Source organism: Capra hircus, chromosome 7 (genome assembly GCF_001704415.2).
Source record: "Capra hircus breed San Clemente chromosome 7, ASM170441v1, whole genome shotgun sequence".
Taxonomy (NCBI): Eukaryota; Metazoa; Chordata; class Mammalia; order Artiodactyla; family Bovidae; genus Capra; species Capra hircus.
This window is the reverse complement of record NC_030814.1, coordinates 14415284-14440284: the sequence shown is the minus strand read 5'-3', so window position 1 is coordinate 14440284 and position 25001 is coordinate 14415284. Positions and strand designations below refer to the sequence as shown.

The following is a 25001-nucleotide window of genomic DNA, read 5'->3' as shown; positions in this document are numbered from 1 at the left end:
CGTTCCCCCCACAAAGCAATCAGAGCTACAGTTCTTAGCCGGCCATCACCCCCAGAGTGCTGCACAGGCTGCAGACCAAAACACTCCCCAGCTTTCTGTGTAAGAGGCCTCCTTGCTTGTCCTGCAGCTCCAGTGTAAGGAGCAGGCTTCCGATTTGGCAGAAGATGCCCAGATGTGCTCCTAGGAGACATAAGCTGGGTGCTCACCACCATTGAGCTATTTCTCCATCTCGCTCCAGTATCTCCCAGAAAAGGGGGCTCTGACACTTACCTAGAGGCCAAATTTTTGTAACTGCCCCCCAGAGGGGTACTTCCTGATCACCTGCTGTGGCCCTTCAAGACAATTATGTCTGTATATTGAACCAATGAAAATAAAATAGGCTGCTTACAGTGTTTCGAGAGATAATCAAGAGTCAGGGCAGGGTTTAACAGTAAAGTTCATCTGCTACACGAGGCTACTCCTTCAAGGCTGGAAGAGGTGGCTATTTTATCTAATGCACACGGACCAACACAGAGTCTCAAGGAAAATGAAGAAATGGAAGAATACATTCCAAATGATTAAAACCTCAGGATAGAAACCTTAATGAAGCGGTTTACCTGATGAGTTCAAAGTAACAGTCATAAAGATGCTCACCAAACTTGGGAGAAGAATGGATGAACACAGTGAGAGCTTTGACAAAGATATAGGAAAAATACAAGAAAGTAACAGATAGTCACAGAGCTGAAGAATACAATAACGGAACCAAAAAACACACTGGAGGGGTTCAGCAGCAGACTAGAAGCAGAAGTAAGGATCCAGGAACTCAAGGACAGAGCAATGGGACTCACCCAGTCAAAACAGCAAAAAAAGAAAGATAGCCAAAAAGACTTATCAGACAATATCACACAGACCAACACAGATGAACATTTGCATTATAGAAGTCCCAAAAGGAGAAGCAAGACAGAAAGAGACAAAGAACTTATTGACATAAATAATGGCTAAAACCTTCCCTAACCTGGGGAAGGAAACAGACATTCATAACCAGGAAGCCCAGATGCTTTCAAATAAGAAGAATCCAAAGACACCCACACCAAAAAAACATTAAAATGTCAAAAGTTAAAGACAAGGAGTGGAATTTGAGTGTACCAAAAGAAAAACAAGTTTTTACATACAAGGGGCCTCCGTTAAGACTCTCAGCAGATTTTCAACAGAAATTTTGCAGGCCAGAAAAGGAGTATCATGATATATTTTCAAAGTGCTGAAAGAAAAAAAATGCCAAGAATATTCTCTTCTTAGAAAAACTGTCATTCAGAAGAAAAAAAAGTTTTCCCTATAAGCAAAAGCTAAAGGAGTTCATCACTATTAGACCAGTTTTACAAGTACGTTAAAAAGACTTCTTTAAGCTGAAAAGGGTGCTAATCAGTAACAGGAAAACAAGCAAAGTACAAATCTCACTGGTAAAGGTTAATATACAGCAAAATTCAGAATAATTTAATGTTATAAAAGTGGTATATTAATCACTGATAAAGCTAGTATGAAGTTTAAAAGACAAAAGTAGTTTAAAAAAAATAGCTAGCACTGTTTATAATAGCCAGGACATGGAAACAACCTAGATGTCCATCAGCAGATGATTGGATAAGAAAGCTGTGGTACATATACACAATGGAGTATTACTCAGCCATTAAAAAGAATTCATTTGAATCAGTTCTGATGAGATGAGTGAAACTGGAGCCAATTATACAGAGTGAAGTAAGCCAGAAAGAAAAACACCAATACAGTATACTAACACATATATATGGAATTTAGGAAGATGGCAATGACGACCCTGTATGCAAGACAGGAAAAAAGACACAGATGTGTATACCAGACTTTTGGACTCAGAGGGAGAGGGAGAGGGTGGGATGATTTGGGAGAATGGGAATTCTAACATGTATACTGTCATGTAAGAATTGAATCGCCAGTCCATGTCTGACGTAGGGTGCAGCTTGCTTGGGGCTGGTGCATGGGGATGACCCAGAGAGATGTTGTGGGGAGGGAGGTGGGAGGGGGGTTCATGTTTGGGAACGCATGTAAGAATTAAAGATTTTAAAATTTAAAAAAAATAAAAAAATTAAAAAAAAAAGCTAGCTATAATAATTAAGGGATACACAAGATTAAAAAGATATAAAATGGACATCAAAAACATAAAAGATGAGGGTGATGAGTAAAACTGTAGAGCTCTGGAATGCATTCAAACCTAAGTAGTTGTCAACTTAAAATATAAATGTAAGCTGTTATATGTAAGCCTTATGGTAACCACAAAGTAGCTACATGAAAACCTTTGGGAGGTACACGAAAGAGAAAAGAGCCTAGCATACTACTGTAGGAAGTCATCAAATCACAAAAGGAGAGAGCCAGGGAAGAGGGAGCAAAGAACTACAGAATATCAGAAACAGTTCACAGAATGGCAATACGTACATACTTATTAATAAATACTTTTGAAAATAATGAGCTAAACTCCCCAGAACACAGAGAGGCAGAATGGATAAAAAAAACACGACATGTCTATATGTACTGCTTATGAGAAACGCACTTCAAATTTAAGGACAGACTGAAAGTGAAGAGATGGGAAAAAAATAGGCCTTGCAAGTGGAAATCAGTTATGTTGGCCTTCAAAAAAAACAAACAAACAAAACCAAAGTCTAGAGTAAAACATTTAGAATCACTTAAGGTTATTTTTAGTTTATAAACTTCAAGGGGAAGAATTCAGTGTTTGGGCTAAATAAAATACTTAAAAAGGACTATCTTATTTTCCCCTGCTAACTGCCATCTTTTACCTTTTTAAATCTGAAAAGCATTTTTCCTTATAAAGCTCTTCTGGTTGATCAGTTTTGGTTACTCAGTCCAGAAAATAAAGAACTCATGGATGGTTTTTGCTTGTCCTTTTAGGCAAAGGAGGAGACTTCCAAGCCAAAAGCTGATGGAAAAAGTACAAGTTAAAATTCACACTATTTGGTAAGTTGGATGTTGGTCACAAATGAAGACCACTGTACCTTCTACCAGCCTGTGTTATAGGTGAGAGAAGCTAAGTCCATTTCTTGAGTATTTCATGTTCTCTTTATGCTATTAGCAATGAAATGGACACTGCAAAAGCTGTAGAGTAATTCCCTGGAAAGCAATAAATGGTGCTTCCAGAATGTTTAAAAACATTAATCTTGTAAGTAAAAGCTCTTTAAAATCTTAGGCCAGGCTCTTAAACAAAATGACCATCTAAGTCTAGTTGACTCTTTGAAACCCAAATGCTCATGACTGCAGGTTACTGTGGCAAAGCAAAACTGACATGGTGAAATGGCCTCATGATCTAGATATTACCCAAAACACTCGTTGGGTGAGGAGAAGTGCACACCTACGGTCTGATGGTAATGACAGGGTTTTGAGAATAGGGCAAAGGAAAAGACTGATAACTTGTGATCATCTTAGTTTTAGAAAGTAAAGCCCAGATTCTGCTTTATGGTAACTGAAGAGCTGCTTTGGATGAGGGAGACTCTGACATCTTGAGACCTGCTGCTGCTGCCGCTAAGTCGCTTCAGTCGTGTCCGACTTTGTGCGACCCCAGAGACGGCAGCCCACACCAGGCTCCCCTGTCCCTGGGATTCTCCAGGCAAGAACACTGGAGTGGGTTGCCATTGCCTTCTCCAATGCATGAAAGTGAAAAGTGAAAGTGAAATCGCTCAGTCGTGTCCAACTCCTAGCAACCCCATGGACTGCAGCCTACCAGGCTCCTCCGTCCATGGGATTTTCCAGGCAAGAGTACTGGAGTAGGGTCCCATTGCCTTCTCCTAGGCCCTTATTAATGTCAAAGAGAAGAGGTCTTATTCTAAATGACAAAAGCATATAACTACTTGCTGCAAAAAATCTAAAAGAAATAACAATGGAGATTAAATTGGATTGGCCTCTCTCACCATGATTCACTTTTATTTCCTATAGAGGAAGGTATACTGATTAGAACTGCTCCAAAGATTTTCTCCAAAATTTGAAAAAAAAAAAGTTTTTCTTCTAATTTTCTACTCTAATATCTGCTTATAGTAAATGCCTCCTTAGATTTATTATGCCTGTAATAAGAAAATAACATATCAGATGGTTCACTGGATTTTCTTCTTTGACTTTTTCAAGGTGTCTGCATATAAAATCTGCAGCAGGTAGATGGTGACGTCTGAAGAACAAAAGGCTTTGACAACAGAAACAATTTCTGGGTGGCTTCTAGACAGTGGTATTTGTTGAGTCTTTTGACATCCTAAACATTGTCTGTTATTCTTTTCCTGAAAAGAAACTGAATTTGTCTGGTTCACCTGTGTTATTCTACTGAGTATTGATAAACTTTAAATTTTTAAAAATTGTCTTCAGTTGGGAGAGAAAGGAACTTTATATTTCTAAGAGATATATTTGATAGTTTCTTAAAGCAGCACACATAAAAGGGAAACCCTTTGCAAACTTTTGCACATTCTCCCCACAGTGCCTGTAAATCCCATTAGTATTTTCAATTTGCACTTAATTATTTTTGTTGTTAGCATTTGGAAAACGATGCCTCGCGTGTTCTTCAGTGTTCTGATTTCTCATGACCCCTTTCCTCTTGGACTTTTGAACTGTATTTGATGTTTCTTTGGGTTGTTGTTTATAAGTCAGTCATAAAATACTGTGCGTTGTGCACATCTCCTCTTGAGCTGCTAATCATAGAGACCCTGGACAGACCAGGAAGCGTCACACCCCACCCCCCCCTTTCAGGTTGAACTTCTCTTTGTCAGAGGTTAGGACTTCCCGCACCTTGTCTGCAGAGACCCACCGGGACGTGACTCAAGTCAGAAGAGCAAAATGCAGACTATGTCACTGCATAGCAAGTTTCAAGAATAACAAAACCTAATGCTTAGAATACTCACGTGGCTTGATCTCTGCCGCAGTGCTGCCTTAAGCTGGGCTTGCCCTCCTCTCTCTGTGAAAGCTGAACAGCAGCTGTTAGCCTAGAGCCCCTGCCACACCAGTCTCGCACTGTACAGCATGTGGCTTAATGGAAGTGGGTGTATTACCAAATACAGAAACAAACTTCTGCTTAAAAATAAAGAAAAAAGATCTTTTTAACGTTAAAAAAAAATCTGTTTTTTTCCCCCATAGCCATTTAAGAACTAGGGAGGGTCTGATATCCCACAACTTGGAATGGTTTCTCATATTTTTCCGAATGGTTGATGAACGTAGCACTGATGAAATTAAATGATCAAAATCCCATCTTCATTTTCTGAGAGTGAACGTAGGAAAAGATATCAGGTACACATCATAAAACTGATATGGAATTCCTGGTTTCAGAGGGTACAGCCTCCCTTCACATCTGTTTAAACTATTTCTTAGGACTTGGCAATTTCACTAAAAATAAGTAGTATCACTGATACTGTCTAATGGGGTAGGAGGCAAGCAAAATAACAATACTGCTTATCATGGGTATCCAATTCTATTAATACTGTCTAACATTTTTCTTTAAAAATCATGCATATGCCTGAGATTGCAAACTTCATCCACTTCAAATGCTCTGTCTTCATCTCATGAGAGATAAAGGCATTATTAGTTTAAATCTGGGAAATATAAGCCAGGATTACGGTAACTTAAACAGACCTTTTCAAGGCACTAACAAGAAAATAAACACTTTTCCTGAGGGATTTAACTATGTGTCTATAGGTAGTACAAAGTTGTTTTGTTTTTAAAAAAAAAAGTGAAACCTTTGACATTGATAGATGTGTTTGCAAAGCTATGACTCCAGTATTACTAATTTACATGCATATATAAAGTTTTTTAAATTACATACCAAATCTGGAGATTTAAGAAATGCCTGTAAAAGAAAACATTTATTTAAGGTTCTCTGAATATGCCTTTTGTTTATTCAAAATGTCTTTAAGACTTGGGTGTCTGCTGGTAATTAATGATGAACTGAGTAAGCTACAGGATCTAAATCAGTCCTTTTTACCCATCTAATTTGCAGTAAATAATTGCAAAGCTTTGCTTAGAGGTAAATAACATTTTTTATTACCAAAAAGGGTTTTGCACACTGTTGTGTGATGCGTGTCTCTTTAGAAAATGGACTTCTCCAAAAGCAAATGAAAATAGGTGCCTCAGGTGACCAAAACCGAAAACCACTATTTCCATGTTTCATTACTCAAGATACAAGATGCAATTAAAGCAAAGTATTTTACAGTAAAATCTTGGTTTTGTATGTTTTTTAGAAGGAAAACACCTGGGGGGTAGAAATGACCAGTGATTTCTGTTTTTTGGTTCTTAAACCATTAAGTCAGGCAGTATGTATGAAAATGGAATTATAATAGACACATTTATGTTCAGAAAAGACCTTCTATTCCATAGTGTATTAGAACACATTGACATTTTTCATATCCTATTCCTTTGTCTTAAGTTTTGCAATATATTAAACTCATAAAAGATTTCAACTCCAACACCATACCTGGTCTTCGCTTAGGCTGATATAAGCAAGTATTTTCCATTTCACAGTAGCTTACATTTAGTAGAGTCTGCAGTGCCCACTGGCAGTAAGCGCCAACAACAAGTTATTTAGGGATTATAAATCAGACCGTCTCATCCTCTGTTGGCCCTGTCTCCTCCCGCCTTCAGTCTTTCCCAGCATCAGGGTCTTTTCAAATGAGTCCATTCTTCAGTGGTTGGATGGCATCACCAACTCAATGGACATAAGTTTGAGTAAACTCCTGGAACTGGTGATGGACAGGGAGGCCTGGCGTGCTGCAGTCCATGGGGGTCACAAAGAGTCAGACACGACTGAGCAACTGAACTGAGACCAGACCAAATAAGAAACAGGGAGGGGAAGCATCCCCTACCGAAGGATCAATAGTTCTCAGGTTCAACTTTCAATGAAAGGTTTCTCCTAGACCTGAAAGCACTCTGCTTTTTCAAAAGGGCTGGTCAGTGGCCTTGAAGAAACAGATGGCACCCTCTAATTAGAATTATATCAGGAGGGCTCTATGGAAGGTATTTGTAGAGTTTTTGTTTTGTTTTTATATGTTTTTATTTGTTTTTATATAAAGAATATGAGCAGGCTGTATGAAAACCACAAGTCCAGACAGGACTAATGAAAGCCAGGCTTCCACTTCCCTCTGCAGAGTTGAGAGGAGGAAGCATCTTACTAGCACAGAGATGCAGAAGGCTGGTGGGAAAGAGGGCCACCTCCCTGGAGCTGAGCCCTTCGGCTAGAGGCTCAGCCTGAGACTGCCTGCAAGGGAGCCAGGGCAATAAAGACCCTCACGTGCTCTCTCCCCAACCCCAGCTCTGATCTGCCCTCTTGGGAGTGCAGCTGAAGCTGGAGGACAGGGGAGCCTCGTGATGTGGCCGGACAGGTCAGCCCCTGGGCAAGCAGCTGCTGCTGCTAAGTTGCTTCAGTCATGTCTGACTCTGTGCGACCCCATAGATGGCAGCCCACCAGGCTCCGCCATCCCTGGGATTCTCCAGGCAAGAACACTGGAGTGGGTTGCCACTGCCTTCTCCAATGCATGAAAGTGAAAAGTGAAAGTGAAGTCACTCAGTCGTGTCTGACTCTTAGCGACACCATGGACTGCAGCCTACCAGGCTCCTCCGTCCATGGGATTTTCCAGGCAAGAGTACTGGAGTGGGGTGCCATTGCCTTCGCCGGGGCAAGCAGTAAGAGGGAGAAAGTTGGATGGAGAGGGGCCGTTCTGGCTCAGTCGGTGCTCCAGGGGTTCAGGGTTCAGTAGTTATCACTGTTCGCAGCAGAGTACGAATGACACACGCGGGGGGTGGGGGGGGGGCAGGGGTGTGGAGACCACGGGGCTTCAGGATACAATGTAAGAAGAAACAGGAACTTTAGTTCTCCACAGTAGGGAACCCCCCACCTGGGTGTACATTTCGGGGTCACACCTATAATGGAACATGTGGCAGCAACTCCCTGAGGAAAACGTGAAGCAGCCGGTCTCCACGAAAAGGAAGGAGTGAAATGAATTGAAGGGGCAAGAAGCATCTTCAGTGGGTGCCAGGCTGGCGCATCTCCACTTCAAAAATATTCACATTCAACAAAAGTTTGCAGATTACACATCACAGGAACCGACCAAGAGCTGAACCATTACAGCAGGTTAAGCTGCTCATTTTGCAGCCACGCTTTGATCTTATCAAAATTCTTATCCATCCAGCGTATGTTCTCCTCGATGGTTTCGATGGTTTGTTGAACACAACGGAGCTGAGACCCGTTTTCCTTCAAAGAGCTGAAGAATTCTTTTACCTTGTGGGGGAAAAATCAGGCTTTTAAAATTTTGTGTTCAGGTTACACAAATGTAAGTTCAGCCTAGTTAAAACTGAAGCCAGAATTCCAGCATTTGTCAAAATTCTACAGAGAAGGCAGGGCCAGGTGTCTGGATACGATTATGTACATAAACTTGAGCTCTGAAATGAGCTCATGCCTCATGATGTCAAGTGTTGTTTTTTTTTTTTCTCTCTCTCTCTGCAGCTTTTTAAAATTTATTCACAGTTTCCAGATTCTAAAAGACTTCGGGGTTTACCATTTTATAATTAAGTTTTAATCTTGTGTATCTATTTTATGTGTCATCTGTGACATACACACTGATGCAAACTTAACATTTTTAAACGTGTCTGAAAAAAGCAGAATGTGCAGAATCTCTTCTTTGCCAAGCCAAACAGCTTCAGCCCCATAAAGTGCAGTCTTTCTCTATGGCCCTGGCCACATATGTTATTACAGAAACGCTGCAGGGAGCGGAGTTCTTAGCAAGTTATGGTGGTAATACCCCGAACCTTGCCAACTTTTTTTCTCCTAATCCACAATTGATGCATTGTTCCCTCAAGATAAAATCCACACAGCATTCCCCATGGTTTTAGAGAGATAAGAGTCGCTTGGCTATCGCCTCGAAAATATCTGCTGTTGTTTCCCTTCTGGGTGTTTTATCCCCTTTAAGCTCACAGGAGGAATAGGTTGGCTTGGCAATAGCATTGACCATTATGCTACTCTCTCTCACTGTCAAGGGTTCTTAACCTTTTCCCATAAATTTTCACAGCATTAATCCATCAATTTTTGATTTCGCAGACAGGAAGCAAGTCTCAGCCAAAATGTTTTATTTATTCAACATGGATTCCAGACAGTTAATTCCTTAAAAATCCATGTTATAATCATAAGTTTGGGGAGAGGAGGTGGGGAAGAATAGCCTTTTGAAAGATCAAATGCCAATTTTAAATGATTCAGGGTTGTTTTAAAATTAAATCTCAGTAGAACTTTTCAGTGAGCTGAAGGCATGCCTTCCCACTATAACAACCTAGAGAACACCCCACTTCACTGTCCTGCCTTAAATTGTAGCTCAACCAACTGTTTTTCTATCAGAATTAAAGATTAATTAATATGCTATTTTAAAAAATCGCTCTGGGCAATATCCGGCAATAAACCATCAAGGAAAAGAATATGAAAAAGAAAATGTGTGTGGCTGAGTCACTTTGCTATGCAAGAAAAATTAACACTGTAAATCAACTATACTTCAATAAAATGTAAAAAATAAAAAAATCACTCTAGGCACTCTTCAGTCAAACCACATCAGTGGTTTTAATAATTGGGCAAATTAAATTAGTCCTAAAGAAGCTTAACACGATAGTACTAAAAGATACCTACAAGAGCTCTAAGAAAGCCCGTTGTTAACCCCTGCCCTTCAACTTTTCCGGACTCAGCTTTATCACTCCTATCTTCATCTGCCTTGGGAAATCCAGCATCTCAGCTGAGGACATAGATGATTCACCCTTGCCTCCTTGAGAACATTTTCTGTGCAATAAGCAGCCTGATACATGGGTAGAGTAAATGATTAGCTTCTCCAGGACTCAGATTGCTCATCTGTAACACTGCAGAGCGATGGTGAGGACGCCGTTGTGTAATGTGGGTTAAGTGCAGAACCGAAAGCCCAGAGGGTGTACCAGGGACTCACCCACATCCATTTCTTCATGAACATTGACTCTGATCCTTACTCATTCCTCTGGCTTAATTACTGCACAAGACACTGAGGATGAGGCCATGAGTCAGGCAAGCACCCTGTCCTCATGGAGCTTACAGTCTGCCAGAGGAGACAAGAAGTGAACTGGGATGACTCTGCACTGCAGTGGAGAAAAATAAGCCCAGGCCACAATTGCAACTGGGGAGGAGGTGGCCTGCCTTTGACAAAGTGGTCTGCAGAGGTGATGACACTTGAGTTCAGGCCTCTACAGAATAAAACGAACCTTCCCAGACTAAAGCTGGGGACAGAGCAAGCCAGGAAGAAGAAGGAAAAAGTGCAGAGGTTTCGAGCCAGGAGAAACACCCGGTGGGGCCCAGGAGCAGAGGGAGGCTGAGTGTCTGAGAAAGTGTTCAGGAATGAGCCAGAGAGGTGGGCTGGGGCCAGGTCATCGCGGACTCACCCACATGGGAAGGAGGGGTTTGAGATGTCAAGAGCAACGGGCAAGAGTTCCAAGAAAACCCACCCAGTCCGCCGTGGGTTGGTTTTTCAGGATGGAAAATGGTTCGGTGCTGGCCAAGCAGCAGGAGGAAGGCCAGTCAGGAGGTTATCATCGTAGACCCAGGCGAGAGATGAGAAAGGCTTGGCCGCACTAAGAGCAGAGAGGCGCACAGAGAGGATGGACAAGCCGGAAGCAGAGCCAGCAGGACTCAGGAGGAACTGGAGGCGAGGGGAAGGGAGGGCTCGGGCTGGCGCCTGCATTTTAAATGTCAGCAGGACACATTCCATTCTGACATGTCAGGCTCTTTCGTTTACATGTCCTGATGCAGGGGTTTTGCACCGGATGCTCCCTCTGCACACAACACCCGCCTCCTAGACGTCTCCATTTCCGTCTGCACCTGCTCACACGTCCACTCGTCACCCCACAGAACAGCATCATCCCTTACCCAGTCACTCACTCTCCTTCCCCTGCCTTATTCATCTTCAGGGCATATAACTACCCAACATAGGCTGACGTGTCCCTGACTGTCTGATTCTCCCAGTAGAATATCAGCTCTGTGAGGGCAGGGACTTTGTATATCCTGTTTCATCACTGTAGCCCTGACACCTAAAACCGTAACTGCTGGCGAGTAAGAATGAAATACGTCTTGAATGAATTAATGAGAAAATGAATGATCACTGAGTAAATGAAATCTCTTGTTGCTACACATCGTCACAGCCCCTCCCTGGCTGGTTCTGCAGTCATCACACAGAGTATGTCTGCCGTAGACCTCACTAGAAGCTCAAGCTTGAATTATTGTGTGTAAGTTAATTACAAGCCTGGGTGAGACTACTGAAAAACTGGAGAAATAAGGGTTGTCACATTTCTTTTTCATTTTTCAAAGCAGTCTCTATCAAGCTAGATGATGGAACTATACAACTGAACCATTCCTAAAAAGGTGAATATTAGGCTCTCGGCTTTCACCTAAATGCAACATTTTTAAAGCCACGTAAAATGTGTCCTACGACTTTACTATAGAGAACACTGTTAGAGAAGAGCCAGGTTTCCCAGGTGGCTCAGTGGGTAAAGAATCTGCCTGCAATGCAGGAGTTGCAGGAGCTGAGGGCTCGACTCCTGGGTCGGGAAGATCCCCTGGAGCACAGCATGGCAACCCACTCCAGTATTCTTGCCTGGAGAATCCCACGGACAGAGGAGCCTACAGTCCATGGGGTTGCAAAGAGTCAGACACAACTGACGTGACACCACACACACATGCACCACAACAAAACGAGCCATTAAGACTGAAAAGTCTGCTTTTGTGGAAAATTGCATGTTCCAAGGGTCTCTCTTGCCTGACAGTGATTCATACTGTTTTCTCATCTTTCCTTGGCTGCTAGGAAGCTGTGATAAATGTAGGGTACAACTGCAATAAATTGTCCTCAGGATAAACCCCTCATACAGTTACCTCTTTCTGAACATTATGCAGCTCTTTGTTAACATTGTTTTATATACAGACCTTACAAGTGGCCTAAAATCCTTTCTGAAAGTAGATAGTACATAAAGGAAGCAATGGGAAACCCTGAGCTTGAATAGTGGAGAACCTAGTTTCCAGACCAGCCTCTTTCAAAATAACTGGATGATCACCTCAGTCACTTATTCCTCCAATAATCACTTTTAACATCCTAAACAGGAATTAGATGTCTAAAGTAATTTTTTTAAGCCCTAAAATTTCCAATGGCAGAGCTAAGACTTCTATGTTTGGGGAGAGGCACAGCTTTCAATTATTTGTAACTGATTTTTTGCTAAAATCAAAACCACCATACTGAACAAAACACACATCCAGAAAGAATATGCACTCAGTGACAAAATTCATTTCTAACTCAGCAGGCCCTTCAAGTATTTTGCTGACCCCCTATTTATTAGGTAACTTATTAGCTAACTGTCACTTAGGTTTAAAAAGAAAGCTTTTTATTTTATTTTTTTTACCTCTTCGAGCCGTGCTCTTGTTGAAAACTGATTTGTTGTTCCCGTTACCATGTAGGCTATGGAATTTGAGCCCAGTCCAAACCTAGAAATAGAAATTGCGAAAATGTATTATAAAGTATTTGCTCATTCCATATGTACTTTTAAGTACCTCAACATATGTTATAGCAATCCACCAAACACTAGTTAGGCATGAAAAAGATAAGACATGATCCTTGGCTCCAAGGGGCTAAGATATAGTTGTAAAAAATAAACATGCCAGCCACTGAATAAAAGATAAAGTACCCAAAAGAAAATGACACAAGTAATAAGTGCTACTTACAAAGGCAGATGTAATGTGCAAGCATTAAATAGAAGACTTGGATTGAACTGTGCAGAAGAAGGCTTCATATCGGTCACAGGGTACAGGAAGAGATTATTCCACGTGGCATGAAAAACTTGACCACCCAGATCCACTAGTTAGCACTGAATTAGAGTTTCATGTTTTCTAAGGATATTTTGGGTACCTCTACCTCCTATCTTCAATCAAAAGAATCCCTTTGGATAACCCCTGGTATCTGACAAACTCGGCTAAAACACAGCGAGGTTCAGGAATTTTTCCCAGTCACAGCAGTTTTTGGCACGACTTACTTTTGCACAAGTTTGTTCCAGTTTTCCCTCAGAAACTGCCAGGCCAACGGATATCCCACTGGGTTTCTGCCAATAGCTCTAAGAATATCTGGAAACTCTTGAGTTTTTATTACATCTCCCTTAAAACTTTGATCTAGTAGCCTAGAATGATTAAGAGACATGTTAGCAATGAAGAGGCCCTGAAAAAGTTCTGAACTTTTTAATACAATGATGTGTGGAAAGAAAAAAAGCTGCGAAACTCACTATAGCTACATAATAATAAAAACTAACATTTATATTTACAACACCCCTTCTCATATAGTCTCTCTTTTTGCTCACAAGTGGCTAAATAAGGATACCAAGTATATATTTCTAAATGTGTTAAAGATACACAAATACACACTCCTCAAAATATTTTTCCTAATACTCGCTGCTCCCTAATTATTTACCATACACATTAGATGTGCACCCTCCTGCATAAATGTTCCCAGCAGAAAACGTGGTTCCTGGCCAAGAGAACAAAAATAGGTACCAGAAGGATCTGCTCTCATTTAGCCCGTCTTGGCTACATGAACATGAATGAATTACTCACCACTGAAGCTTTTCTTTATTTTGGCTGATACAGAGAGCAAATTCAATTTGGTTTTTCTCAGTACTGGACAATGACGACTGGTATTTACTATAAAGAAAATCCCATCCTTCGAGGGTCTGGGCCCCCACGGCAAACACTGCCAAGGTCACATCGTTGGGCAGGCTGTGGAAAAGAACACAGCAGGAGAGAGGCTGGGATGAAGGAAGTGTGTTTGCATGCAGGAGACTTACTTATGAAGTGATAAACCAGCTCCACAATCAGAGACGTGTGCTTGGAAATATACACCAAAATAACCTCTTTCCTTCAGTAACATTTTATGAAAGAGGCAAGAAAGAGTAACTGAGTTTGGTTTTAGGTAGCTTTCTCAAAAATACACTGTGAAATGCCACTTCTTTAAATACATCTGTTTCTAACATACTTGAATGATGCCAAGTGACTCAATAGTAGTCACTTTTCAAGACAAAAGAAAAAAAAATCAAACTAGACTTAAGATGAAGTCTGTGAACAAAAGTCAGGACCCCAATAGGACCACTGTTTGTAGGCACTTCTTTAAATGGAAGTACGTATATTGTTCGCTTAGTATTTCCTGCATGGGATTTAAGCCACAAATATAAAAGGCCTTGGTCCTGGCCCCGTACCCCTCTGTGTCCCCTCCCCACCTGTCGGGAGCTTGAGAGGCCTGAAAAAGCTCTGATGAGAGGCACTGCCTCTCTTCCCGCCCAGCACAGCTGTCTCAGTTCTAATAAGGTTTTGTACCCATGTGTGTGTGTGTATGTGTGTGTGTGTGCACGCACTCAGTCATGTCTGACTTTGCCAGGCTCCTCTGTCCATGGGATTATCCTGGCAAGAATACTGTAACAGGTTGCCATTTTCTACTCCAGGGGATCTTCCCAACCCAGGGATAGAACCTGTGTCTCTTGCGTCTCCTGCATTGCCAGGCAGGTTATTTACCACTAGAGCCACCTGGGAAGCCACCTTTGTATCCTTGAAGTGAAGTGAAGTGAAAGTTGCTCAGTCGTATCCAACTCTTCACCACCCCATGTCACTTGTGTGAGAGTTGTGTCACACTTTGCCACACAGTCCATGGAATTCCCCAAGGCAAGAATCCTGGAGTGGGTAGCCTTTCCCTGCTCCAGGGGATCTTCCCCACCCAGGGATCGAACCCAGGTCTCCTGCATTGCGGGTGGATTCTTCACCAGCTGAGCCACCAGGGAAGCCCAAGAATACAGGAGTGGGTAGCCTATCCCTTCTCCAGCAGATCTTCCCGACCCCAACAGAACCAGGGTCTCCTGCATTGCAGGCGGATTCTTTACCAACTGAGCTATCAGGGAAACTCAAAAGAAAGGATTATCTGGGGCCAAGTGAAAGTCACTCAGTTGTGTCCCAACTCTTTGTGACCCCATGGACTATACAGTTCATGGAACTCTCCTGGCCAGAATCCTGGAGTGGGTAACCTTTCCCTTAGCTCCAAGGGATCTTCCCAACCCAGGGATCAAACCCCAGTCTCCCACATCGCAGGCAGATTCTTTACCAGCTGAGCCACAAGGGAAGCCCTTTTGTATCCTTAGCTATACAAAAAACCCCAGTAAATATTCTAATCCCATTCTAACGGTTCAGATATTTGACTTTTATGCATAGAAGTTTCCTCTTAGCATTTCTTCAAGCAGAAAGTTGAGAGGAGCATAGATAAATCTAAAAGAAAAAAAAATTATTTTCCCTGAAGAGCACCAGAAGAGTCTTATCTATACTTGTTTCTTGTTTGCCCCCAACATTGAGTCATGATGATAGAAAACAGAAAAGAAACCCCTTACATGAACAAACTAGTTGCTCAAGAAAAACAGACCTGAGGTTTCCACCGGCTTCCTGCCACTGTCTGAAATAGCCTTCTGCCTTCTGCACGCAGGGCTGGTACTTGCGCACGCAGGCAAGGAGGAGCAGCTGACTCCGCAGCATTCGCTCCGAGACGGAGCCCTCATCCGTCCACGTCTGCTTGTCAATCAGGCCCCTCAGCAGCCTGATGAGAAAGGCCTGTGGGAAAGCCACACCAGTCACCAGTCATCTCGTGGTTTATAGAACTCAGCACACCCTCGGGTGATGGGGATTGCTTCTTAGAGCTTAGGCCAACTCAGATTTTCAAAACCATGCGGTTCGGTTTCTATTTAATTATAAAAGGGGTCAAAAGCAAGAAATGATGAATGATTCAAGTATTTCCCTAACCATCTTATATACTTTGTCTACTTAAAATCAGGATGAGCTGCCACTTTCAAAACTCACTAAAAGAGACAGTCAATGTGACATTTTGAGAGCAAACTATACAACAAGACTTCATGACATTTTGCCAAAAGTAACGACTATGTCGTTACTTAAGTACCTGAGTCCCAGAAAATCTTAAGAGCAACCACCACAACACAGAAGTAAAATGACATAAAGAACTAGCCACATGAGGGGATGGATAAGTGTCTAACAGTGCCATGCCTGTTTTCAGTGCCAAAATAAAACCAAAATCTTCACGGGTCAACTCAAATATGGAGATAATTGCAATTTTCTTTAAAATATATCAAGACATGTATAAAATATACACCATGGTAAGAAATCTTTTCCACACCCGCACCAAAGCAAACCAGTTATCTAAAACTCTTCAATTTATTCCAGCCTTTTACCTTGAATTGAGTTTCCACTTCATTCATCTCTCTTTTCTCCATTAACTTATACATCGGTATCAGCTCATTCAAACCTTGAAACACTGGCATGATTTCAGTTTCATGCTTCAGGTACAAGGTTAAATCCAAGGCTTTTTCAATTGATAGCTTTCCAGTGCTGGTCAAGAGACACTGGGGTTAGCAGTTTGAAAGAAAAATCCAGGAAATCAACTATTTGCTTCAAAAGTTATTTTAACAAGCTTCCAGCAAAATGTTCAGTCAGATATAGACAACTCCTTACAGATAATGGCCTTTATACTAATAGCTTTCCTGTCACATATAACACGTGGCGTGTTTGCACTGTGAAGGAACTTTCTCGAATAGTAGAGCTAACCACATACAATATATAATATAATATAATGTAATATATTACATTATATTATCTAACCACATATAATAGTAGAGCTCTACTGGTTGTGGTTAAGATACAATGGCAGCAGGTCAGCATCTGTCCCTCTAGGAAACATCGAACCTTGCTGGACTGCCAGAGTGAAACAGGAACTGTGATCAAAGATCCCTCAGGAAGCTTCACCAGATAGCCCGCCACTCAGTCACCAGTATGAGTCCCTGGAGTTAATACATCCTCATCTCCATTTCAAAAAGAAACTGAATATAAGAACAGACTTTTGGACTCTGTGGGAGAAGGCAAGGGTGGGATGATTTGAGAGAACAGCATTGAAACATGTATATGATCATATGTGAAACAGATGGCCAGTCCAGGTTCGATGCATGATACAGGGTGCTCAGCGATGGTGCACTGGGATGACCCAGAGGGACGGGATGGGGAGTGAGGTGGGAGGGGGGGTTCGGGATGAGGGACACACGTACACCCATGGCTGACTCATGTCAATGTATGGCAAAACCACTACAATACTGTAAAATAATTAGCTTCCAATTAAAATAAATTTTTTTTTAAAATTTGTACAAATTTAAAAAACAACAATACAAAAAGAAACTGAACAGAGATCTAAAAAATTCGTCATTATAATGAGAGTTGGTCTTAAAAGCCTCAGGGAAAGGGTACGTGCGCACGTAAGTAAACACAGTGATTTAAGAGGTCGCACAGAGTCGGACACGACTGAAGCGACTTAGCAGCAGCAGCAGCAGCAGCACTGTGGAGGGGAATATATTCAGGCAGGCAGAAACGGCTTCATAAGCAACCCCTATCTTTATCCCCCACTGCTTTCTGTCACCTCGAGAGGCCCCCGCCAAAGGAAGAACTCAACATTTTAAAGCAGAGAGACATGGAGCTGAGAATTACAGTATTCTCTCCCACTTGGGGGATTCCTCTTGGACGTCACTTCTACCTAAAGAGTGAAGAAGTTTGAGTTTTAGGCATGGGGAAGATTTCCTGAAAAGCCAATGTTATGGGGCAAAAAAAAAAAGTGAACATTATCCTCTCCCACCCAAAGGTCATTTGGCTAGACCATGTCCTCTGAGCTGCATGCCAAAACGATGCTGTGACGTCCAGGCATCCAGTTTGGGTAGCATGGCGATGGGACAGGGGAACCGCTCTCCTTTAGTCCAAGAGATGTAATGACGACAGCTCGGGTCTGGGCGACCTCAGTCTTCTAAGAAGCCTTCACCCAGCAGGGAGAAACCTGATCTGTTACATACAGCAAGGCCAGGAAAAGCTGCTGGGCTAGGCTTTAAGGGCCAGGCAAGAGGCTTCTCCGGGATGTTGGTCTCCTGGTTCTCTACACTTCTGCCTCCATCTGATCCAAGTAGTTAATGAAAAAGATTAAAATACAGATTCCTTTCTTTACCTCGGTCCTCAGCAGACACAGATAAGAGGTTAATCCTGAGGCTAAAAGCAACCCTGAATTGTTAGGAGAACTTGGGAGAAAACATCCTTCAATTTCTTACTAGCAATCAATCGTTTTCATCTTTAGAAATCAGAGATTTGAATGATAACAGCAGCTTTCAGGAATAAACCAAGACTGTGAGGGGGGCTTGCATTACCTGACGAGCTGAAATGCATTGTTAATGAGACTGGCCCGATCATTACTGCTGATTGCCGTGTGTGTTCCTTTTAAAAGGCCGGTCAGAGAGTCCCATCCATCATCCTCATAGTGCACAATGTAATAGCCATTCATTCCGACATTAAATTTGATCCATTCCACCTCTTCTGGGAGGATGAGCACATCTAGAGCAAATAAAGTAAATCACAGCTCCGTTTTCTCTCTTTACTGGTAAAAGCTTTTCTGATCAGAGACTAAAGGCAGGCTTAATACTCAACAACTTTAATACTGAAATGAGTTTCATATTGAACGCACTGCTTTTAGAAACCAGAAAACAGCATCCCAATAGACAAAAGCCAATACTAGTTTAAGAGACGAATTTTGTGAGATTTATAGACTTATGAGAATGTAAATGTTTCAGGCCACATGTATGATACAACCCATCAACGTTAAGGGCTTCCCTGGTGGCTCAGAGGTTAAAGTGTCTGCCTCTAATACAGGAAACCTGGGTTCGATCCCTGGGTTGGGAAGATCCCCTAGAGAAGGAAATGGCAACCCACTCCAGTACTCTTGCCTAGAGAATCCCATGGACAGAGGAGCCTGGTGGGCTACAGCCCATGGGGTCGCAAAGAGTCGGACACGACTGAGTGACTTCACTTAACTTATCAACGTTAAAGGCGGGGGCGATTTTCCCAAGTGTCTCTCGTCCTCAGAATTATATAACTCACCTGTTTTACTCCCTACCTGGCAAGATATTGGCCTTCTTTTTTGCAATCGGACAGTATAGTCAAACCTATATTCTTCACTAGAAATTGAAAGTCAGGGATCTGCTGAAGATGAAGTCTGACCCAATTGTTTTTGTTTTACCCAAGATAAATACCCAGGAAAACTGATTATCTAAATCCTATACATTTAAACAGTTCCTCCTTGAAGTAAGCTAGTTAGGTCCACAATAAATTACCTGTTCTTGTCTTCAGCAAAAAGCGCTGGACTGCGTCTGATTTGCTGGTAATGAATGTCAGTGGGACATGCCACAGGAGCCTAAGAGAAAGGAAGACAGACAGTTCACTTGCTGATTCAATGCAAGCAGTTCCTAAATCACCCACCGTGTGCCAGGCACTGGCTTGTTTAAAGAAAGAGGGTATCCGAAACAGCTAGAGTTAAGAGCTCAAAACATCCCAGCCCATTTCCAGCTTTGTGGGAGCTGCCAGTTTGGGTTTGATTCATTCTTCTTGGACTCCTTGAATAGAGCCAGGAGTCTGGGCTCAAGGAAGCCCTGACAGTCTCATAGGGATCTCAGGGGGTGTGACTGTAAAAGTGAGACCACTAGATGTGGAGGAGTTGACAGCCTGTGCCTTCTACTAAATCATATACTCAGAAGAGCACAGCATCACTTCCATGGAATTCCTGCCAAGGATGCACAAGCTGAATCTGACTGTGAAAAAATAAAACCAGCAGAAAACTCAAATCAAAGGACATTCTTTAAAAGAGCTATCCTCTACTCTTCAAAAATATCAAGGTCAAGAAAGACCGACTGAGGAGCTGGTTCAGAAATCAAAGAACTAAGGAGATATGACAAGTAATACAATCTGATCCTATATTAAATCCTGAACCAGGTTTTTTCTTTTTTTTTTCTTTTGCTATAAAGACATGATTAGGACCACTGAGTAAAGTTGAATAAGGTTGATACATTTGATAATAGTATTGTATCAAGTTCATTTCATAATTTTGATAAAGGTTCTGTGATTATATAAATCAATTTTCTTCTTTTTAGAAAATACTACTTATGACAAATAGATGGGGAAATAGTGAAAACAGTAACCGATTTTATTTTCATGGACTGCAGACAGTGACTGCAGCCAGGAAATTAAAAGACGCTTGCTCCTTGAAAGAAAAGCTATAACAAACCTAGACAGCATATTAAAAAGCAGAGACATCACTTTGCCAACAAAGATCCGTGTAGTGAAAGCTATGATTTTTCCAGTAGTCATGTACGGATGTGAGAGTTGAACCATAAAGAGGCTGAGTGCCGAAGAATTGATGCTTTTGAACTGTGGTATTGGAGAAGACTCTTGAGAGTCCCTTGGACAGCAAGGGGATCAAACGAGTCAATCCTAAAGGAAATCAACCCTGAATATTCATTGGAAGGACTGATGCTAAAGCTGAAACTCCAATAATTTGGCCACCTGATGCTAAGAGCTAATTCACTGAAAAATACCCTGATGCTGGGAAAGATTGAAGGCAAAAGGAGAAGGGGGCAGCAGAGGATGAGATGGTTGGATGGCATCACCGACTCAATGGACATGAGTTTAGCAAACTCCAGTAGACAGTGAGGGCCAGGGAAGCATGGCGTGCTGCAGTTTATGAGGTCACAGGGTTGGACACGACTTAGCAACTGAACAACATACTGAAGTATTTCAGGTGAAGAGGAATCATGCCTCCAACTTACTCTCAAACAGTTAAAAATATGTTTGCCATATATACAGAGAGAAATAAAGATCATACTTTTGGAATTGTTTGATATTTTAGGTTATATATAGACATATAAAATAAATGTGGTGAAGAATTAACACATATCTGGGCCAAGATTATACGGGAATTTTTTGCTCTCCTTATAACTTCTCCAGAGGTCTGAAATTATTTCAAAAAAAAAGATTTTTTTTAACAGTGTCCATCCAGAGACTGAGTGACTTCACTTTCACTTTTCACTCTGATGCATTGGAGAAGGAAATGGCAACCCACTCCAGTGTTCTTGCCTGGAGAATCCCAGGGACGGGGGAGCCTGGTGGGCTGCTGTCTATGGGGTCGCACAGAGTCGGACACGACTGAAGCGACTTAGCAGCAGCAGCGTCAGTCAAGTTGCAGTGTCTCATTTCCAGCGATGCCCTCTGTAGTGTTAAGCTGATGAACAGGTTTGGGGATCCAAATCAGACTGGCAAAGAAGAGAATCAAGTCTCTTGCATTTCCCGGAAATCACCTAAATGTTTATGTCCTCAGCTCCAACCCTACCCACAGGCACTGTTGTAATTTAGCAACAAATGCTCAGAGCTGACTTCAATCCAGTAACTGAAAATTACCATCATGTCTAACTACAAACCATGAGAATGTTTAAGTAATTATAGATCATCTTTATCCTTTTGAAAAGATGGTGGTGTGTAAGTCAGCTTCATAGGGTATTTAGGTTTGATTAACGTGTTTTGCAACAAAGGGAAGGGCACTAGTTCAAGAACAAGGGTTCATCCTACCAGGCAGACGTCACTACCGAGGCAACAGATGAGTTTCTGCCTGTGAACCTTACCCAGTTTCTGGGGCATCGGCCACGCCTTTCACATAGTACTCTTGCTTCATGTGGACGTTCCTGCCTCTCACGGTGATGGTTATCAGGGGAAAACCCTTCTGCAGCGTCCAGGTGTTCATCATGGTTTTCACATCAAGGCCTTCCCGTCGCCAGTGCTGGTTTATGTGAAAAAGGCAGATACGTGAACTACTTGGACCCACCTCTAAGAAGAGAACCCAAGCTTGAGCTTGCAGGGGCTGTAGCCAGTGAAGCTCTCCTCTGTCCCTTCCGCTGCTCCCAGCCCGCAGCCCGCTCCCTTCCCCTGCTGGCTCCAGCCATAGCATATCCACCAGAGCACCAACTAGTCGCTTTTCATTCTCTCCCTTTCTTCTGTCATAAAAACAGGTACCACAGCTGGATCTCCTGGGCAGACCTTGGGTTTGGCATTGGGCACAAAAGCAGGCATGTGTATGAAGGCAGGGAGAGAAAGGACAGAAAGTGGCCAGGTGTGCAACACCTCTGTAAGGATGCTGTCTATCCAACAAGCAAGGTGGGGGAAAAAGTGCTGTATTGAGAGCCCGTACTTCCCAAGTGATAAAACCGACATGGCCCACAGCCCAACAGCCAGCCATTAACTCAAACGAGCATTTACTCTTTGATACTAAAAAAGCTTTCAAATAATATTTAAGAGCTAATGAAAGGATAAAACATTCCACGGGACACATCTAGAAACTATGGAATAAATCTGTCTCTGAAAGCAAAACAGCCAAGAAAATAAAAATCGAGTGGATATAATTCTGTTGAATCTCCAGGCTCACACTAAGTTACCTGTGAAAATATTCCACAAGGCCAGATAAACAGAGACTCAGGCTGCTTTGTGATTCAGGTGTTATGAATTCTTTATAGCTTAGCAGTTAGAGACATGAGTTAGATCTCAATTCAAATCCCTGCTCTGCAATTTACTAATCATATGCCTTTGGATTTCATTTCCCCAGCTGTAAAAATAGGGGTAATAGCATTTGCTCATAGGCTTATTGTGAAGAATAAAGCAGATTATACACATAAGTGCTTCACACGTGCCTGACACATCGTAAGTGCCTGACAAGGCTCACGCCATCTATTTTTTTTTTTTTTTTTCACAAATGAAGGGCTATGGAAACAATCGACACAGCCTGATGGATATAGTCCTAATCTATCACAGAAGCACATCATAAATCTACTGCTTTCCAGAGAGTGAAGCTGAAGAAATTAATATCAGTGAGATAATGTTACCAAAGATGGCTGGAAAACTTCCTTGTATAGAGAGACTTTAGAAAAATTGTAAATGGCTGTCACTCTGGTATAGTTTAAATGCAGCCTTATCTACAGAGAGACTGATAAGATCCAGGATCTCAGAAAGCTTGGCACAGAGTTATCCTTCAAAGGAAAGGGAGTAAAAGAATGGGCTTTGGGGTAATGCGTACAGATGTGAAAACTTACCGCGGTTGAAGATGAATGTTCACCTCTAGAACAAAATCCATCCATGTGCTGCGTGTCATCTGTAGGGCAAATCTAAAAACCAAAAATAAACACATCACTCAGTCCTTTGGAAAAAAAAAAGAAAAACCACTTGTGATTCTTCTCAGAGGGATTAATGTGGTACAGAACAAAAACAAAATAAGGCAATAAGCCTGCCAACCCCAAACACAGAGATATGTGAAAACATACTCACGCTTGCCATGCTATTCCACAGGTCCTCGTTTTTCGTGTTTTTATAGCTATACTTCTGCAGATACTTCACAATGCCACTTTTAAATGCGTCGGCACCAAGATAGTCCCTTAGCATATTCAGAATACAAGCTCCCTGAAAAGACCACATAAATAATTGTTAGCTGTCGTCCACCTCCGTCTCACCTACTGTCACTGTGTTGGAGCCATTCATTAAGATGCGTAACATTTTTAGCGTCTGATCACTTGCAGAACAGTTAGAAACAGTGGGTTACACCTGGACCGATTGAGGCGGGGGATCAATGTGACTCTTCATGCTTTAGTCACCAGGACTGCTATTTTACGTCAGCATTCAAACTTCCCCATCATCTGCCAGCTTCCATGATTCACAGGCGAGTGGGCGATGGTGCAGAATAAACCTGGGACTTTGGACCACCACGCAGTTCTCCCGCCGCCCCTCTGGGGCAGGAGTGGGGAGAGATGGAATCAAAGGTGAGAACAGGTGAGAAATGGCGGAGCCCACTGGGCAAGAATTGGCAGCCTTGAGCACAGAAAACTGGCCCAGCAAGAGCAAGGTGAGAAAGGGGGCAAGAGAACTCCTAGACACTCTGCACTCCCGCGATAAGTGCTTTCCCCTTCTTCGCCCACTCTCCTAGATCACGGACCACAAACTCGAATATCTCCAGTGGTCAGACAGGTGACAAACTAGGGACGGGAGTCCAAGGATAAGAAAAATGCTTTCATGTTCTTTGTCTCCCCCGAACTTTTCATACAACTAACCACCAAGAACTTTTCCTCCTTCCTCCTTCCATCTTGCTCAAAACACCACCCTGAGTTTTCTAGGAAATCATGAGTGCCCCTTCCTAGGAAACCCTTCCTACTTCACTTCCTGAAAGGCCTCAATCCATCTTTCAGACATAACTCAAAATCTCCTTTGCCAAGAGAATGTCTTAGGTCCCCTCACGGTAGAGACAGTCTCCCTCTCTCTGGTTCTAGGAGACAGTAGCCACTAGATGGGCAGAGCCTGGGTCCCTGAAGGTCTGCATTGGTGCATATCCCTGCCAAGAGATGAGGATTTGTGAGGTATAATTTATGGAGGTATAATTGATAGATAACATTAGCTTCAGGTGTACAATACTTGCATGTACCGCACAAGGATCGCCGCAGTACACCTCGTTAACACCCATCATGACACAGTTACAATTTTTTTCTTGTGAGGAGGACTTCTAAGATTTCCCCTTAGCAACTTTCAAACACACAATACAATGCTATTAACTACAGCTCCATGCTGTACATTATATCCCCATGATGTATTTTATAACTGCAAGATTTTACTTTTTGATATCTTCACCTATTCTCTAAGCCCCTGGCAACCACCAACCTATGAACTCACTCTTTGTGTGTTTTTGTTTTTAGATTTAACCTATAAGTGGGGTCATACAGGATTTGTCTGAATTCATTTAGCAGAATGCCCTCAAGATTCATCCATGTAGTTACAAGAGCCAAGCTTTCCTTTTTCTATGACTGAATATTCTACCATGGAATGGACACTTGAGGAAACAACCATCTGGCCTATTGCAAATAAGGTTGCCAGGAACACGGGGTACATGTCTCTCTTTTAGCTACTGTTTTTGTTTTCTCTGAATACCTCAAAGCGGAATTGCTGGCTATGATATCTCTATTTTGTAATATCTTGTTTTCTATCCTATCTTCCATGGTGGCCAGACCCATTTACATCC

General features: G+C 42.2%; 2 protein-coding genes across 9 annotated transcripts in view; one reads left to right on the top strand and one right to left on the bottom strand.

Annotated features, from left to right (window-relative positions):
• The window catches only part of CAST (calpastatin), a 134069-nt gene extending 127871 nt beyond the window's left edge, over positions 1-6198 (top strand). For all 7 annotated transcript variants that reach the window (XM_018050016.1, XM_018050019.1, XM_018050015.1 and 4 more), the window contains 2 exons: positions 2908-2973; positions 4132-6198. In XM_018050016.1, coding sequence (XP_017905505.1) covers positions 2908-2958 — 51 coding nt within the window. In that variant the 3' untranslated portion in view covers positions 2959-2973; positions 4132-6198. The remainder of the gene's footprint in view (positions 1-2907; positions 2974-4131) is intronic.
• ERAP1 (endoplasmic reticulum aminopeptidase 1) overlaps positions 7825-25001 on the bottom strand; it is a 37670-nt gene continuing 20493 nt past the window's right edge. For both annotated transcript variants that reach the window (XM_018050014.1, XM_005683451.3), the window contains exons 9-19: positions 23267-23398; positions 23035-23106; positions 21577-21731; positions 19240-19319; positions 18280-18463; positions 16279-16435; positions 15462-15646; positions 13619-13780; positions 13048-13188; positions 12421-12502; positions 7825-8254 (exon numbers count right to left, since the gene is read on the bottom strand). In XM_018050014.1, coding sequence (XP_017905503.1) covers positions 8099-8254; positions 12421-12502; positions 13048-13188; positions 13619-13780; positions 15462-15646; positions 16279-16435; positions 18280-18463; positions 19240-19319; positions 21577-21731; positions 23035-23106; positions 23267-23398 — 1506 coding nt within the window. In that variant the 3' untranslated portion in view covers positions 7825-8098. The remainder of the gene's footprint in view (positions 8255-12420; positions 12503-13047; positions 13189-13618; positions 13781-15461; positions 15647-16278; positions 16436-18279; positions 18464-19239; positions 19320-21576; positions 21732-23034; positions 23107-23266; positions 23399-25001) is intronic.